The 19,736-nt window shown below is 41.3% G+C and overlaps 1 protein-coding gene across 1 annotated transcript in view; it reads right to left on the reverse strand.

Annotated features, from left to right (window-relative positions):
* Positions 1 to 3,255, reverse strand: part of srgap1b (SLIT-ROBO Rho GTPase activating protein 1b) — a gene marked incomplete at both ends in the record, with an annotated part of 53,167 nt that extends 49,912 nt beyond the window's left edge. The window contains one exon of the mRNA XM_083999578.1: positions 3,189 to 3,255. Coding sequence (XP_083855704.1) covers positions 3,189 to 3,255 — 67 coding nt within the window. The remainder of the gene's footprint in view (positions 1 to 3,188) is intronic.
* Between the last annotated feature and the right edge of the window lie 16,481 nt (positions 3,256 to 19,736).

The raw sequence follows: 19,736 nt of genomic DNA on the forward strand, positions 1-19,736 counted from the left end.
TTTTTGTTCCTCTCATCACCGGACTCTCTTTAAAAACGAGAAGTCTTCTGTCCAGACTTCTCCAGACTGTCGACGTCTTCTGGCTTTGAAGGGAAGTCGACCTGCCCGTTTCCTCCCGTTTAGATTCTTTTTATTACAGACTGTCTTCCACTCTTCCCCTACAGAGCATTTTCTGTTTCACTGAAGGATTTCGCTTTAATCTTACACATTAAATTGTCGATAATTAGAACGCGTTTACAAATCCCTGAAGCTGTGTGTGTACTGTTAGGTATGTGGTACAAACTGGAAATTCAAGATTTCGCTCGTTTTCTGTCGACACCCAATGAAATGAATAAAAAGAAGGTATAAACACCCGGTGTGTATGAAATTGAATATATAAATATGTGATGTCACAGGAACAGGAAGCTGACCGTTGCCGTGACGACCAGGTTCAAGGACACAGGGGCACACACACAGGAGTAACTGCTGGATCATGATTAAGGAAAGGAAAGGACAGCGACGATGGCAGCTCTCCAGAACGTTTACTCAGTGAAGAGCCACTTCATTACCTCATCCCTTCACCCTCTCTCTCTCTCTCTCTCTATCTGTCCATCTATCCATCCATCCATCCATCTATCTATCTATCTGTCTGTCTGTTTGTCTCTCTCTCTCTCCGTCCGTCCTGCAGGTGTAGCTACAGATGTGAGGTCACTAATCACCTGCATGCATTGCACACGCAGGCAAAAAAAAAAAGAGAAAAGACACGAGCTGCAGCCGCCGGCGCAGCGTGCAGCAAGAAACACTTCATCTCTGCCTCCTCTCCTCTTCTCTCTCCTCCTGCAGAGCTCTTTCTTTCTTTTTTTCTCCCCTTTTCTCCTCTTTTTCATTTGCATTTTCTCATTAAGACACCCCCCCCTCCCTCCCTTTCCCACTCCCCTCCACCTCGAGGTGTCACACTGTCACACGGTGTGAGGTGACGGTCCGGCACAAGACGCACAATTCAAAACCCAGAGCGTTATCAAGCACATACAAATATGTATTGTCAGCACTGTGCATAATCCTGCTGCTTGCTACCTTTCCCAACAGGCTCACCTCACCTCTCCTCCTCCTCCTCCTCCTCGTGAGAGAGCAGCGGCGGCGGCGGTGGTGGCCTCCTCCTGTGTATACATTACACACCACCTCCTCCGTCGGCCAATCAGGAGCCGGAGCAGGGAGGCAGACTTGGAAAGCACATAGTTACAACGGCAGCGGATCTATACGTTGGGCTCTCGGCAGGAGGCGACAGGGGCGCAGAGCAGAGCGGGCCGGGCCGAGCCAGCCAGAGAGCCAGCAAGCGAGCCGGTCATTACAATGCAGGGCATCCCCGAGTGTGTTTTGGCAGCGTGCCAGAGCAAAGGGCCACATGCACACACACACACACACATTCACATTCACATTCACAAACACAAACAGAAGCAAACAGACACACACTCTCCTCACTCCTCACTGTAACGCTCTCCACTATACTCTCCATTAGATTTAATCACTCAAAGTCTGCGTCGATTCATTGTGCGTTCAAGTGTGTGTGCAGAAGAAAAGAAGAGAAAAAAAAAGAAAAGGGGGTTTGCAGAGGGGTAAAGAGGGATGAAGAGAAAGAGAGAAAGAATAGAGTGAACACACATCTCGTCTTCGTTGTATCAGAGGAGAGTGGATTTTTTTTTTGAAAAGCTCCTTTTAGAAGAAGCAGAAAGCGATGGCGCCGGCGATGGTGTGGTGTGTGTGTGGGCGTAGGTGACAAGTGGAACATGGAAGAAAAGTGTGAAGAGCCATGTGGAGGAAGAGAGAGAGAGATAGAGATAGAGAGATGGAGAGATGGAGGCCGCATGGGAGAGACAGAAGAGGAAGAAGGAGAAGAAATGTCATCATCAGTGAGATCGAGGCCCGTGTGTGTCCGATGGCATTTGCAGGTGCAGGTGAATCCGAATGAGGTGTCGCGCCGGTAAAAGGTCGGACATTTTGAACTGTGCCAGACTAGTAGGTACAGCAGGTGAAAAAGGGGGACACAACAAAATCTGGCAACCCCTCCTCCTCCTCTTCCTCCTCCTCCTCCTCTTCCTCCAGTGCAGAGAGAGAGAGAGATAGAGAGAGAGAGACGAAGGCTGCCTGTTAAAGAGTTGTAGTTTTCATAAAAAGGTCATTTGACTTGTCCATCATCAGCCGGCACCACACGAAGCGAGGACGGAGAGGATGGTTACCATGGCGCCGGGAGGAAGAGGAGGAGGAGGAGGAGGAGGAGGAGGAAGAGGAGGAGGAAGAGGAGGGAGGGGGGGTTGTCCCACGGTCATGGCAACCACTATTTCAGAGCTGAGGTTGTCATCATCACCACCATCATCCCCATCATCCTCATCCTCCTCATCACCTAAAGACATGTGACCAGTTTAGCAGCAAGCAGGGCCGTCAGGTAACTACGGAGACCACACACACACACACATGCAAACGCACGCACGCACGCACACACACGAACACGCAAATGCACGCACACACACACTGCTGCAGTCAGAGCCTCAGAGGAATACCAATAGAACGACTAACCCAGACGAGGACACACTCGCCTCAGGTCTGAGTGTAAGAGACACTAAAACACACACACACACACACACACACACACACACATGCATGCACAGATACACACACACACACACACACACACACACACGGTTTATCTAAATACAACCCATCCTCCTCTCTCCTCCTCCTCCTCCTCCCCCCTTCGTCCCCCCTCAGGCGCCATGCAGCACTCAGGATGAACCCAGAAATCCTGACGTCTCACGGTGAGGTGTCAGCTCCCCTACACACACACACACATACACACACACACACACACACACACACACACACACACACACACACACACACACACACACACACACACACACACACACACACACACACACACACACACACACACACACACTGAAAGACACACACACTGAGCTGGATGGATGGATGGATCCACTGCATGGGCATGAGTGGTGAACATGCTGGCAGACAGGTGTGTGTTCTGTGTGTGTGTGTGTGTGTGTGTGTGTGTGTGTGTGTGTGTGTGTGTGTGTGTGTGTGTGTGTGTGTGTGTGTGTGTGTGTGTGCCTAGGTGAGAGGAGTGGGTGTGCCTGCTGCCTGGTGCTTGGTGCTGCAGGAATCGGCTCGTAGTAAAAACACACTGATCTTACCTTTGACTTGACTCTCGTACTCTGCGAGGATTTCTTTGTCCTTCTTGCTTTTGTTTGAGTTTGACATGTCGCCACAGCGCAGGTAGGTGACTGACTGACTGACTGATTGAGAAAAAAATGATTAAAAAAAATAAAAAAAATACTAATAATTAAAAAAAAAGAAAAAGAATCCTCCTTGTTGTATTATTTCCCTCCGTGATGTGCACCGCCCGGAGCTTCAGCCGCCAACATGCTCCTTAGATCCATCCAGTGCCGCAACAACACAGCCAGTATAGTGGCCCCGCACCTCCACGCTGAGGAGCAGGAGGAGCAGCAGCAGGAGGAGGAGGAGGAGGGAGGAGAGGAAGAGGAGTGGTGGGAGGGTTGAGCCGCGCGTGAAAAAGCATGCACGGAGAAATTACCCACTCGAGAAGGAGAAGGAGAAGAAGGAGGAGGAGATACGAGAGTTTTTAGAGATGATGATTAGGGGGAAAAAGCTGCGGAATTAGCGCAAACATGCGGTCATCATCCTGCACATGCACCGGTCTGCAGGGAGGGAGGGGAGGAGAGGAGGAGGGAGGGAGGGGGAGGCACACGCCCACTAGGTAGAAAATGCAACGGACCACACACACACACACACGCACACACACATATGTTTAAACACACTCACTTTCATTCACACACACTCACACATGCAGACTCAACGGTGTTTGATGTTGCCGCTACCCCCGCCGTAACCTTTCACATACACACAGGCAGACGGAGAGAGAGAGAGAAAGGGGGGAGAGAGGGAGGAGAGAGAAGAGGTAGAAGAGGAGGAGGAGGAGGGGTTGAGCCCTCCGCGCGCGTGGAGATAATACCAATAAAAACGGTGTAAATGAAATGCCGGTGAGGAAACGATGGGTGTGTCCACGCAGGGAGCGGAGAGGGGGCGGGATCAGGGCTGTGATTGACAGCTGCGGCGACCAGTGAGTCACGGAGCGTCGATGGAAATGAATGAATGAGGCAGAGAGAGAGAGAGAGAGAGAGAGAGAGAGAGAGAGAGAGAGAGAGAGAGAGAGAGAGAGAGAGAGAGAGAGAGAGAGAACTATGGGCAGACCGTAGCAAATTTATTATTGACTCTTTCACCATAGATTTTATTTTACTTAGGGGGAATGTTGTTTTTGGTTTCTATAATCACCCTAAGAAAGAAGGAAAATGTTACTTTTTTTTTTCTTTTTTTTTAGTAAATCTGTTTTTATTTCTTGCAAAATTTCATATTCATGAAAGTAAAATTTCTAAGAAAACCCCTTGCTTTTATGTTTTTCAAAAAGAACTTTAAGCTAATCACCAAATGAAAAGGCTATTTAAACCATAGATAGACTTTAGTAAGATATACAGTACTGTATAACCTTGTTGTATGAACATCACCCCTGGCACATGTTCTCATGTATGTATTTTCCTTGTATACTGTTCCCTGTATACTATTTGTCAACTCCTTTTAAATAAAGCTGTTGAAAAAAAAGAGAGAGATTGGAAAATTAAAGTTTGTGGATATGTTCTATTATCAATAGATAATACACTGCAAAAACTCCAACTCTTTCCAAGAATATTTGTCTTATTTTTTGTCAAAATGTCTCATTTCTAGTCAAAACTAATCTCTTTTCACTTAAAATAAGACTCATCACCTAAAAATTAAAGCAGAAGTAAGCGGAATATTTGTGTTAATATAAGTCTTAAATAGTTATATCTTCCGACAGCAATCACTTATATTAGTGTTTGGTCTGAAACACGGGTCTGTCAGTCACTCTGCTCTGAGCCGAGGAGAAAACTTTCCTTGTATCCTACAACCTTTATCCAATGAGGAGAGAGAACGGCATAAAGGGGCAGTCCTCTCTGTGTGTGCAGCCAAGGGATGCGCGTGAATGTGGTGACGTAGGGACGAGGGCGGGGACTGCTAACTCCATCGGCTGACAGGAAGTTAGCCAAAACCACCGGATCACTTACTTCTGCTTTAAGCTAATCACCAAATCAGCAAATGAAAAGGCTATTTAAACCATAGACTTTTGTAAGATATAGCCTACAGTATAACCTTGTTGTATAATGAACATCACCCCGGCACATCTGTATTTTCCTTGTAGGCCTATGCTGTTCCCTGTATTTGTATTTATGTCAACTCCTTTTAAATAAAGCTGTTGAAAAAAAAGAGAGAGCGAGAGAGAGAGAGATTGGAAAATTAAAGTTTGTGGATATGTTCTATTATTAATAGATAATACACTGCAAAAACTCCTTCTCAAAATGTCTCATTTCTAGTCAAAACTAAACTCTTTCCACTTAAAATAAGACTCGTCATCTAAAAATTAACTTGTTTTTAGATAATTTTCACTTGTTTCAAATAAATTTTCACTTGAAATAAGTAGAAAAATCTGCCAGTGAAAGTTGACAATTCATGATGTTTATGTCAAATTTGCATTATTTATAGCCTATCATTTATCATCACTTTAAACTTTATCTACCTACATTTTAGTTATTTTTTTTAACCATTTCACCATATAGGCTAGCGTTTGGGTTGTCGGTGGGGGTTGGGGGGTTGAAGCATTCTGGCTTCAATTCATGTAGCTACATCTGTTTGTAAACTGTATCATATTTTCCTTAGTACATGAATAAAAACATTTGTATCTGAATCTATTTGTTTTTATGCTGCATTTGCAATGTTTTTTCAAGCACACTCCAAGTGAAAACTTTCTTAAATCTTTTTTTTTTTTTTTTAAGTAAATTGAGGTGAACAAAAGCTGCTTTTTCATTATTTGAATGTACTGTGAATAATTAAAGGACCCTGAATCAGTCAGAATTTAGAAATGCAGTAAAAATCTCTTATTCAGCATTTCACCCACTGATTTACAGGTTTAATATCTGTTGCAGTACTTTTTCACAGCCCAGTACTGTCTCCGGGAGAAATTAAATTATTGTTTTAATCATTGATTTATTTGATAATTATTTTACTGCTATAGTTTCTTTGAAACCATGAGCTTAATTATTCAATGTATGTAGGTATTTGCATTAAAACAAATGGTGTAACAGATTTGTCTTCTTTCTTCTTTTTCAGACTCACCTGTAGATCTGGACAGAGGCAGGTGTAGGCTATACGTCTTCACCTCTGCATCTTCTCTACAGTTTTAGTGTCTGCATGGTGACCTGGGATCTGCAGGAAGTGAGAAGTGTGGAGGAAAATGTAAAATACAGTGGAGAAGCAGCAGGATAAAGCAGGATCAGTCTGTTATTAACCATGTGCATGTAACTGTGTGTTTATTTCCACCAGGTGGCAGCAGAGCTCGTCTGTTCACCAACCTGTGGACATCATCAACCATCTCTCTCTCTGCAAAACTTCTGCACAGCACACAACAGCGACTTCTGCAGGAAGTGAAGGAGATGAAACACATGTTCTTCACGCTGATCAACGATAAGACAAACAAGGTGGAGGAGCTCAGGCTGAGCCGGTGTCTGACACGATAACACACCGTGACTGAGCTCGTCTAACGGGGTGAAGAACGCTGACCTCCACCTCCCTCTGCAGAGAGCACGGACAGGTTCCTGCATGAACGGAGAAGAGGAAGAAGATGATAACACATCTTAAACAGGGTTGTTTGTTTATTTTCACATATCAAAAAGTAAAAAAAGATATAAAATCCAAGACAATGTGAAGGGGAAATGCCAAAAAAAACAACCTCCATGGGCTTGTATAGGGTGGCATTCTCCAACTACAGTTCTAAGCTAATGAGCATACATTTGTGAGGTACAAAAACCGTCCATACTGTACATAACAAATACAAACATGGTTTAACATGATTTAACATTGTACAATGCAATACAAAAGCTTGATAAACATATGATAAAACATATAAAGTAATCCTAGTTTAGATAGGCAGACCATGTGGAAAGTATATTGACTGGTTAGCAGGAGTGACTTTAGTGCTCTCCTAAATTGTTGTAAAGATAAGTAAAAAAAAAAAAAAAAAGTGCAAGTAATAAATTCCATATTCTAGGCCCACGATAAAGTATACAGAGCTGTGATTGGGAGGTACAACAATATTGGGTTCTAAGTAAAGGTGGCAAGAGTTACGTGTGGAATAGGTGTGAAATTGATAATTGTATGCAAATATATAATGAAAAAATGATGGGAGTTGGTTGTTCTCCAGAAGTGTGGCAGCTCCTATAAGAGCAGGATCTTCAAAGGTCCCAAGATTAATCTGAGGAGTCAGGAAAGTTGCTAAAGAAATATGTTTTTAAAAAGCTGTGGAAAGTTTAGCATGTCACTTTTCTCATTATTCCTTTTTAATTCATTAGCCACAGTTAAACTTTTCAAATCGGATGATAGCTACCTTCCAAATTGTTCTGGTCCGGCTCTGGGGCCGTACTGTATCAGTTAATTGAAGAACACAATCACTGTACAAGGATTAAACTTGGGAAAAAGAGATTTATTTCAAATTAATTTCAGGCAATGATCTTATCAATAAAGACTCTACAGTGATTCTTAACAAATGAAACGTACTGTCAGGTGAATTAGAGGATTAGAGGATGCTACAGTAAAAGGAACAAAAACAATAGCAGACAATGACCAGGTAGATTCCCTCCAAATGGGAAGGTTATTTTTCATCTTTTTGGTCATTTTGTGACTCTTTTCAGTCGGTTTCTTATCATTTCTGTCTCTTTGTAGTTTTTTCATCGACTTTCCAACATGTAAAGTTCATCATCGCTTATAATGAAGCTCTGGTCTGCAGGGCCGTTGTATAGGGGAGAAAGGTGATGATAATTCTAGGGGCCCAGCGCCCAGTGGGGCCCATAAAAAAAACCAGTAGTCTAATCTTTGTATGACTGAATTATTCTGCATAAAACCCTGACTAATACTCATAGTACACTGTAAAAACCCAACATCTTTCCAAGAATTTTTGTCTTATTTCTTGTCCAAATGTCTCATTTCTAGCCAAAGCTAATCTATTTCCACTTAATAAGACTCATAACCTAAAAATTTACTTGTTTTTAGATCATTTTCACTTGTTTCAAACAAATTTTCACTTGAAATAAGTAGAAAAATCTGCCAGTGAAAGCATGTTTTTGTGCTTGTAATAAGGAAGAAAAACTTGCTCCACTATCAGATTTTTTCTACTTATTCCAAGTGAAAATCTGCTTGAAAGGAGTAGTAGAGTAAAAAGTGTCTAAAAACAAGCTACTTTTAATATGATGTGTCTTATTTTAAGTATAATGATATTTGTTTTGACTAGAAATTACATTTTGAGCAGAAATAAGACAAATATTCTTGGTAAGATACTTGAGTTTTTGCAGTGTAATGCTGCATTAGCATCAAAACAAAGTAGGCTAAATAAATGATAATACATACGTAGTCTAAGAAAAAAAAAACTGGGAAAGTTAGGGGGAGGGGCCCACTTTAGTATTCTTTAAGGGGGCCCAGAATTCCTAGCAACGGCCCTGCTGGTCTGAGATCCTCGAGTCTGTATACCTGATAGGAAAACCATCTAAAAGCCACGACCTCTCACCTTGGATGACCGCCATTATCTCTGCTGCCCCCTCTGGCACTTCACCTGATAAGAGTGAATTCCCCCAAAAAATATCTGTAATGAGTCTGGACCATTTCCTGGTTTTGTCTGAGGACACATGGGAGGACACGTTTGTCTCCACACCCTGAGAGCCGCCGCTGCTGCTGCTGCTTTCATGGAGACCAGCAGATCGTATCGTAATGTATGGGGGATGTAATTTGTAAGTTATGCAGCTCTGCATACAGTACACTCATCTATGCATCCCATTAAGGAGCAGAGACTTAATAGTCCTGTTTGTTGTATAGTTTCCTGTTGTTCGCTCTTATCTGTCCGGGGCAGAAAAAACATGAGCCAGAGGGTCTGAAGACCTGAAATAGAAACGTTCAGGGTTTCTAAATGTTTACGCTGCAGGTCAGTGAGTGAGGACACGTCGAGTTTCCTCCTTTATGTTCCTTCTGCTTTTTTTTGTCAGACTTTATTTTGCTGTAGGCTAATAGAGATATCAAAAAGGCTCATTGTGTTTTTTTTTTCTAAATTCAGCTGTAGAGAGATTATGTTTGCATGATTCATTCATAATGGATGAAAATGTCTTCCCCCGCCCCAATCATCAGGAAATTAAAGGATCTGTTCTGTGATAAAGATGGAAGGACATTCAGCAGGACAAAGACAACAGACGAAGATAAAAGCGTGTCCGTTGGGGGGGTCGGAGGGATGAAGAAGTGGCGAAGACGCTTGTAGTCAAAACTCATCAGATATGAAACACAAATTAAAATGGTTCAGAGTGTTTAAGTCTTGAGCTTCATCGCAAACCAACATCAATTAATCTGCTTAGAATTTGCAGGGAAAGAAGACGGTTCAAATCTTCCAAATCAAGTTTTCTTCAGTGTCACATCACATGAATCCAGTGATAAATCCATGAGATAACTGCAAACAGGAAGTCATTAAAAAATCATTTGGGTGCTTTGAATTAATGAATTAATTTGATGGTTTTATTTTCGTCCCAAACGCTGTCCAACATTAGTGGCCCCTGGATGCATTTTCCTCCAGTTTTACACAAAAGTCCAATTTCCATTAAACTCTTTAATGTAAATTTAAATAACTGGAGTAATCAACTACTTCACAACTATTTTTGGCTGTAATTTTTTACTGGAGTGTGTGTGGATGTAAAATCAGTCTCTAATTATAATAAACGTTATCTAATCAGATAGCACTGTTCTTTGTTTTTGGCAAATTGGCCCATTGCCATAATCCCAATAGTCATACGAGTAGTAGTAGTAGATAGTTATGAGACAGAGTTGTTTTAGAGGTAAATTCATGCAAAACCGCTGATGCGCGTTCCCGTCGGGGACAGTTTTTCATCAAGCAGTCTCTGTATTTCCCTCTAAAACAACTCTGTCTGGTAACGTTCTGTTATTATCTCATAGCGTGGTGAATGTGCAGGTCACAACTTGTCCACCAGAGCGTTGTGGAGTTGTTGGATTGTGTATTTGATGAGTTTGATGAGGGAAAACAAGAAATCCCATTAGCCTCCGTAGCATAGCTCTGAGCAGCTCGCGGTTCTAAAAATAGCTTGCACCGACAATTAAAGGTAATGAACCTACTGCTATGACTATAGGGATTATAGCAATGGGCCAATTTGCCAACATGTTGAACTATCCCTTTAAAGTTAGAAAGCAATACAGGATGAAAAAGTGAAATGAGGCATTAAAAAAAATCACAGAAAATGGAAGAAGAATGAAACATACTGTATAACACACAACAACAAATCCAATGTTTCCTAAAAGCTTCATGATAAAAGAGTGGAACGGTGCTAAAAATTAAATTTAAAGGACTTTACTGGGCCTCTCTCTCCTCTGTCTGGTGACTTTGTATTTCTCCGTTTCATTGGTTTTCTGAACAGACCTATAATTTCTCAAAGCTTCCTGGACTGAAACATACCACTGACGGAAATCAATTTGAAGGTGATGTTAAGAACACCAGAGAGAAGAATCCGGTCCGATCGGGTCTGGAGACTAAAAAACAAAATGAGCAGTCGACTTGCTAATTAGTTCACATGTTCGTATTCACAGGAGACCGAGCAGAGGCCGCAGTCTGGACTGCAGTGAGGCTGTAATGGAGCCGGTGTCGGTCTCATTGTGAGATTAGTCTCATTCTCACTCGCCACATCTGCTCATTTCCTTTTTCCTCTTCATGAAACCTGCTGATGTTTCCTCCCTCCCTCTCTCCCTCCCTCTCTCCCTCTCTCCTTCCCGCCTCGTTATACTTCCAGAACCTGCCACTGTAAGCTGCTTAACTCCCCCACAAGTCCCCGAACACGACCTTTGACCTGGTTAACTGCAGCCCACACATCTCTCTATCGCCTCTCTATCTTTGCAGCTTTGAAAAACCTTTCACATCGATAACTTGAGACGACCCGTTAAACATCAATTCTATCTCCAGTCAACAGAAAAACACACTCCAATCTGAACTGGCCGGGGTTTGTTGTTTTTGAACCTTGAAGGACCGACACTTAACAGTACAGTACACACCCACACACAAGAACCAAAAAGTCTGAGGCATGAAAAGTGAAAAGAAAAAGTAAAATTGAGAGAAAATCTTCAGGCAACATCAACATTTGGCTGCATAACAAAGTGTCAGCACAGGAGCAAGGACACAGAAGAAGATGAAGACGAAGAAGATGGAGAGAGTTCAAGTTTCTGTTTTTTGGAGTGAAAAAGATCAGGCCTCATGTGCTCTCTCTCTCCAACTTTCATTCTGTTTGCTGGAAGGAAACTGAAACGACCTTAAAAAACATTTCCAACCATAATTATCTGCTGCAGTCGGAGCTCAGAGCCGTGATCGTTTATTCAAGTTTTTTTGTGTGTGTGTGGTGGAGAGGAATCAACATTAAGTTTTTGTTACTGCACAGGAAGCATTTCAGACTGTGTGTTTTGCATCATAAATCATCACTATCACTTACCTCGACAAAGCACAATGTAATGTATATATTACACCAAATTAAGCTAATTCCTCCAGTCCCAGGATGCAGCTGGCACAAACAGAGCTCTGCAGAGGCGCAGATAGAAGAGTGGCATCAATTTTCAGTTTTCTTCTTGTTAACTTTGTTACAGCCTATACTCACTTATTAAGAAATTGCGTTAAAAGACAAAGTTTCGATCATATTTGCATAATCAGGGAGGCTTTTTTAGTTAGATTTTTGCTAGCTAATCGTTTCCCCGTTTCAAACTTTGGTGCTAGGCTAACTGACTTTTGGGTGTAGTTTGATATTTTATGACATTTGCATTCACTCTATTGAATAACTGAAGTTGAAGAATTTTGACCTTCTTGCTGAATACATCAAATTTCGTTTGTATGCAGTTTAAAATATTGGAGTTAACTAAGTTACCATAGTTAGTTTTGCTAATGCTACATAGCTAAGTCTAGAGGAAACATTATGAGTTAGGCATCAAACTTCATTTCCCTGAGCATTAGCTATCTCCAGCAATCTCGTAGCGCGCTAACCAGCTAGCTCTAACTAGAGCACTGGAAAAGAGAGTAACGACACCACCATTGACTCCCGTGGTAAGGGTTTTGCGCCCTGAGTGGCAGGATATGGGTATTGCAAAAGCGCCCAGAAAACCCACTCACTCCAATGTATGTGTGTTGCCCACTTGCTTGGAAATTGATGAAAACGGCCGTGTTTTTGTTTTTAGGTGTCTTGGTCATATCAAATTACACTTATAATTTGTTTATTACAAAATGTAGATTGAAACATTAATGTAGACAACTGTTTTTTTTTTTTTTTTTTTTTACTCGCCTATGTGTTAATGTTTATCTGTAAAGGGTCCTCAATGATGCTATTAACGTGGGTGATCTATAAATGTCCTTAAATTATTGAAAATACCACACTTGCTCATTCACCAACAATGCAGAGTTGTCAGTTCTTGGGCGCTTTTGCAATACCCACATTCCTCCATCAGGAGGCGCTTCCATTGGACCAATGCATGTCGTTACTCTCTTTTCCAGTGCTCTAGCTCTAACATGGTTGGACTCATCTTGTTAACTTTCCAACACCGGGTCGCTGTGGTATCCGGTCTGTCCCGAACACACTATGCTATCCACCTTTTTCCGAACGTCAAAAACGTAAGCCGGTTTTGCTCTTCCGGTGCAATTTTATGTCTACGTTTCCAATGGTTTCGGTAGTCGCGGTAAATGCATGGATTCTTTTTTTTCAATGAAAATCTTCCGGTTTTAACCATAGATGACGTTCGGAAACTTGTGGATACTCAGAGGATGTATTATAACTTTTAAATGCATCAATGGCTGAAGTTCTTAGCATACACTAAGGCAACACTAGTTACAGTATGTAGGAATACCAGATCCTACAATTGCTAATTTTTTTTACAGAGAAACTATAGCCTCACTCTCTTTTTTAATAATGTTAATAAAACACTTGGTCATTTTAAAATGTGATGTAGGAGTCAATTTTCAAACAAGCATCACACTGAAAGTAATAGAAATGATGCAAATTAACTATCAAACCTAAAGCTATAAAGTTACAGGAGTTTCACCACATACTTTATTTCTGCTCTGTGACGTTCATTCACCCCATCCCCACGCTCTTCTGCAGCTGCACAAGTGGAAATAATATTCAATCTGCCTCATCATTCAATAAAATGAATCACGAATTTCGCCAGTCTTTTTTTTTTTTGCAAATGCCAGACGACATGAGTCAAAGACACCATAAGGGATTTATTTGCTTAATTGAGCTGTTGTAAATTAAAAACTTCGACCTGTGACGATGCTCGATCACGACTCGCCTGCGTAAATGAACTTCATCATCTCAGGGATTAAAAAAAAAGAGGAAAAAATAGAATGAGGGCAAACCTGCCGCTGGCGTTTCTCCTAACAACATAGCTGAAGCTCTCACACGAACTGTACATATCATTTCCACCTGCTGGAAAAGCTATACAGTTACTTACTACTATACATTCCTGCTGTCGACCTCAGTGTCAGATTCCTCCATAAATGGGAAACGTGGAAGGAGGAGGATGACCCGAGAGAAAGAGATATAACTCTAACTTATACACAGAAAAACAAAAAAGCCGTGATTAATTATTACATCTGAAATGCAACTGGGGCCGTTCCAGTATTGCACATCTCTGTAAACACATTCAAGCCACATTAATAACACACACACACAGACATTGTAAGAAACGTGGTGTCTGGTATAGATTAGGAAAATAAAACAAAGGCAGGCTCAACAAAAGCTTTGGAAGATGAAGATGGAGCACTGGGAGATGTTTATTCTGTGTGAATGTATTAATGTATACAGGAGTGGGGCCAAGGAGGAGGAACAACCCCCCCCCCAGAGTCGGTTTGTATCAATACCTCTGTACGAAGAGGCCGCTTATGAGACAATCAGATGACTGACAATAGACGCACAATGTCCACAATGAGACACAAAACGAGCACGGATGTATAACAACAGACTATAGCGACAGAAAATGACAACGAAGACACATATAACTAGAACGAGAGACATAAATGAGACAAATAAAGTCGCATAGTGACAACAAAGAGAGACATTGTGATTACAATGTCATGTCCGGTTGCAGCAGATGAAGCATGAAAGCGGAGCTCCACAAACATTTTCGAAAAATTTGATCTAATTCTTGGTATACGAGACAAGATTGAAGTGAGACAAGACGGAAAAGTAAAGCAACAAAGTTGACTTGAAGTGGCTCGATGACGAGAGGAAAGAAGGACAAAGGGAATGAGAATCCGATTGATAAGTCCGGTTCATCGCAGGACGCAATCGGAGCCCTCGGGTAACAATGGCAACACTCGAAAATAGTTTAAGCGAATATCAGAGTGAAATATAGCCTGACCAAACCAGACTACGACCGGTAGACCTCGGCTCAATCCAGGGGGCGGGATGAAGGCTGTCTTTCAAACTGCCTCTGCACCAATAGGGTAGCGCTACGACCAATCAGAGCAAAGAGCAGGATGACGTCGGTAGATTAAACTCGTCTGCAAAACACCAAATACATCCTTCTTCGAAATGAATGACTTCAGTGCAGTTTCTTGCTCAACTTTTAAAGAAAATGACAAGTTTAATTCTTTCAAAGTTGATGCCAATGTGGCGCCGATTCAAACGATTCCTTTGCCAAAGCCATCTTGTCATCTCGTTAAGCCCGCCCAACGACTCTCTAAACAGATAGAGCGCTGTGATTGGTGAACACAAACGGTGTTTGAGACTCAAAAAGTTCCTATGGCTCGTTTCTAGACCCACCTACGGAGCAAATATATTTGCTGCCGCTAGGGTGCAGCTAGATTTCTAGGCTAAGTGAAATGCTGATTGTATGGGACATAAATTGCATTGATACATTGTAAATATGTTGTATGGACCCCAGGAAGAATAGCTTTGGCATTGCCACAGCTAATTGGGATCCGAATAAATCAATCAATCAATCAATATAATGACTACGAGAAGACGTATGGCTAAAAAGAGGCAAATAACAACAACAAAGGGACAGAATGACTTCAAAAAGACACAAAATAACTACAAAGAGACATACAGTGACTACAAGGATAAACATAAATGCAAAAAGACTGAAAACAACAACAAAGACGCACAAAACTAACTACAAATGGACTCCTTACAACTACAAAAACACACATAATAACCACAAAGAGACACACTGTGACTATACAGATACAACAACCAGAGAGACACTGTAAACTACTACAAGGAGACAGAACAGTACCACAAAAAGACCGAAAATACAACAAAGAGACTGAAAATGACTCCAGAGAGAGTTTAAACAGCTACAAAGAGATGCGTAATGAAACACACAATAAAAGTGTCCAGTGAGACTATAAACAACTACAACGACGACGACTACAAAGAGTCTCTTTCTAGGAAACTGTGAAGAGGCTGAAAAACAGCTCTGACTGTCCACGGTGTCTGGATTTATTCTTCCTTCTCTCACTCTCACTTTGAACTTTCTGTGAGTTCTTTGCGGCGATTATCTCTCCCCGAGTAATTAACAGCTAAAGTGGTGAAATATGCACCGACACACACACAGATACACACACACATTCACAGACACACACTTTCAGGTTTCAGGGCCAAAACCTCTGATAGTGATTAGGTGTTTAAAGTCTGCTTTGGAGGAACTGCAGGATTTCAGCGCTGGATCTGCACAAAGTCTCATAACTCCTTCACTTGCGCTTCCAGATTACCTGATCCGACGTGATCCGTGTTTGATCCTCGTTTTATTACAGTGGCTCTGTGTCAGCGGTGCAAGACATAGCAGCAGCCTCGGGGGGAAATTTTGTAAACTGCCTCCTGCACGCCAACAACGATCGAGGCTCAGCCAGAGATTCACCGGCTGCTGCACTTTACTTTGCACCTGCAGCCAGGGCCGTTGTATAGGGGAGAAAGATGATGATAACTCTAGGGGCCCAGCGCCCAGTGGGGCCCACAAAAGACCCCAGTAGTCTAATCTTTGTATGACTGATTTATTCTGCGTAAGACCCTGACTAATACTCATTGTACACTGTAAAAACTCAACATCTTTCCAAGAATATTTGTCTTATTTCTTGTCCAAATGTCTCATTTCTAGTCAAAACTAATCTCTTTCCACTTAAAATAAGACTCAATACCTAAAAATTAACTTGTTTTTACATAATTTTCACTTAAATTCACAATAAATAGAAAAATCCAGTGAAAGTAAGTTTTTTGTGCTTGTAATAAGGAAGAAAAACTTGCTCCACTATCAGATTTTTTCTACTTATTCCAAGTGAAAATATGCCTGAAAGAAGTAAAAAGTGTCTAAAAACAAGCTAATTTTAATATGATGTGTCTTATTTTAAAGGGATAGTTCACCCTAGAATGATATTTCGCTCATTATCTACTCACCCTCATGTTGACTAAGGGCTGGAAGAATTATCAGAGTCCACCGTCCCTTCTCTGAGTTACAGGGGGTCTCGGCGTAGCAGTGAATTTCAATGCAACGGTTGCAAAGGGACACCGGAGCTCTTCGTAAAAAAACACACACAAAAAAACATCCAAATACCTCCATGATGCTCGTATGTAATGTCCGTCTTGTGCTGAAGCCCCAAATTGCGTAATTGTCCCGAAAAAAAATTAAATAAGTCTATATTTTAAGCTTGTTTGTAGCGGAAGCTTCTCGTCTTCTTCTTCTTCTCCTATTCCTGGTCCGTCCAAATATCGCGTGATTTGCGCCGGCGTCATTGCGGTTACTGCGAATCACGCGATATTTGGACGGACCAGGAATAGGAGAAGAAGAAGAAGACGAGAAGCTTCCGCTACAAACAAGCTTAAAATATAGACTTATTTAATTTTTTTTTCGGGACAATTACGCAATTTGGGGCTTCAGCACAAGACGGACATTACATACGAGCATCATGGAGGTATTTGGATGTTTTTTTGTGTGTGTTTTTTTACGAAGAGCTCCGGTGTCCCTTTGCAACCGTTGCATTGAAATTCACTGCTACGCCGAGACCCCCTGTAACTAAGAGAAGGGACGGTGGACTCTGATAATTCTTCCAGCCCTTAGTCAACATGAGGGTGAGTAGATAATGAGCGAAATATCCTTCTAGGGTGAACTATCCCTTTAAGTAGAATGAGATTTGTTTTGACTAGAAATTACATTTTGACTAGAAATAAGACAAATATTCTTGCTAAGATACTTGAGTTTTTGCAGTGTAATGCTGCATTAGCATCAGAACAAAGAAGGCTAAATAAAAAACGATAATACATACGTAGTCTAAGAAAAAAAAAAGGAAAAGTTAGGGGGAGGGGCCCACTTTAGTATTCTTTAAGGGGGCCCAGAATTCCTAGCAACGGCCCTGCCTGCAGCAGAAGCAACAGGAGCCAATAATAGCTACTAAAAACTGTCAATGCAACAGTGAACCGAAAAGATTGAGGCTCAAAATGACACAAGCAGCAGCCTGTCAGCTTGTATACGCACGATGGGGGCGGCGGGAAAACACTCCTCGGAGAACAGTTAAACAGAGACACAGGTGCTTCGGTAAATGAGCCACAGCAGTCGTTATTAACCTGCTGTTCGTTAAAAACCTCACTAACGTGCAAAGAGAGACGAAGAGGAGGGAAACCAACAGGTCACCAAGAGGCTGGAAACATAAACCAAAATCCTAGTAATAATAAAATGTGTCAGCACAAACCAGATCGCTATCAAAAAGTGAATGGACTCCCAGTAAATACAGAGACCACACATGCAACTGAAGGCCACAACGAACCACAGAACTGGAAACAACACTGCAAAAACTCAAAATCTTTCCAAGAATATTTGTCTTATTTCTTGTCAAAATGTCTCATTTCTAGTCAAAACTAAACGCTTTTCACTTAAAATAAGACTCATCACAAAAAAACGAACTTGTTTTTAGACAATTTTCAAACAAATTTTCACTTGAAATAAGTAGAAAAATCTGCCAGTGAAAGGAAGTTGTTTGTGCTCGTAATAAGAAAGAAAAACTTGCTCCACTATCAGATTTTTCTAATTATTTCAAGTGAAAATATACTTGAAAGAAGTAAAAAGTGTCTAAAAACAAGCTACTTTTTATTTGATGAGTCATATTTTAAGTATAATGAGATTTGTTTTGACTAGAAATGACATTTTGACTAGAAATAAGACAAATATTCTTGGTAAGATTTTGAGTTTTTGCTGTGAAATTATATTAAATTATATTATATTAAAAGAATAAAATGAACTCTATAGCTAATTCGCTAAATAGTCCAAACAAATAGGCTACACACAGCAGTCTGTGGAGGGTCAACACTGATAATTGGCTATAATAAATGACTCCCTGAGAACTTCTGTTTATAAAAGTCACGGTATCATTACAATTAAAAAGTACAACACCCCTGGGTGAATCTAAAATATGAAAATTTCTTCCTCTTATCTCCTCAGATCGGTCTGAAACAGAAAGAATTCACTTTACAATGACACAAAACTTTATACTGTATTTAAGACGGCCTAAGGTTATTTTTCATTTTTTTCGTAATGAAACAACATGGACAATCAGTTACATAAGTTGCTGCAAGTAGTCGATTAATCCAACCCATGTTTAATTGTCATGTTTATTGTGTCTGTTACATAATTTTCTCATTATAATAATTACACTGCAGTGCAGTTCCAATGTGCTCGTGTCAGGCAGGATTTCTCTCCTCTATTTCTTCGTCCCCTCATCAGTCACCTCCATGTTATGTAACGAGCTTCATCATGGCTGCGTTTTAATGGGCCAACATACAGAACATGTTCATCCATTAAGATAACGATCTGTTTACGTGCCTCCATTATTGCCTGACATGTGTATTACTGCATCTCTAATGACTCATATAATTTATTGCGTTGAATTCATTTGCGCTGCCGTACAGTTCACATCGCAATCCGTCCATAATGTTGTGACTAATATATGAACTTTGAGGACTTTGTTGACAAATCTCATGAAAAAGCCCAAAAATAATCAAGTCCCGCTCACTTCTACTGGAAGTTGATTTTCTTGCTAAAGACTATTTTCCTCTGTCTGACTGTTAAATTATCTCATATTCATTAAAGCAGATATCAGTGGAATGTTTTTGTTAATATAAGTCCTAAATAGTCCTATTTTCCGTCAGCAATCACTTACATGAAGTATTTCAGCCTAAACACGAGTCTCTCCGTCACTCTGCTCTGCTGTAACCCGAGGAGAAAATTTTCCTTGTGGGATACAAGTGTTATCCAATGAGGAGAGAGAACGGCATGAAGGGCTGTGTGTGCAGCCAAGGGATGCGCGTGAATGTGGTGACGTAGCACGAGGACCAATTGATGCCTGACAAGGGCGGGGGCTGCTAACTCATGGTGCGTTCAAAGAAACTCGTACTTTGTGTTTTTCCTTCCTGTGAAGTCATACCAGTTCGATCTGGTACGAGTTCACGGGTCAGAAGTTACGAGTGGCCGTTATAGGGAACTTTCACAGACAACAGGATGGTAAAAACACGAGCTACGGGTTACCTGGAACGCTACCA

The sequence above is a fragment of the Trachurus trachurus genome (genome assembly GCF_905171665.1).
Source record: "Trachurus trachurus genome assembly, chromosome: 23".
Lineage (NCBI taxonomy): Eukaryota > Metazoa > Chordata > Actinopteri > Carangiformes > Carangidae > Trachurus > Trachurus trachurus.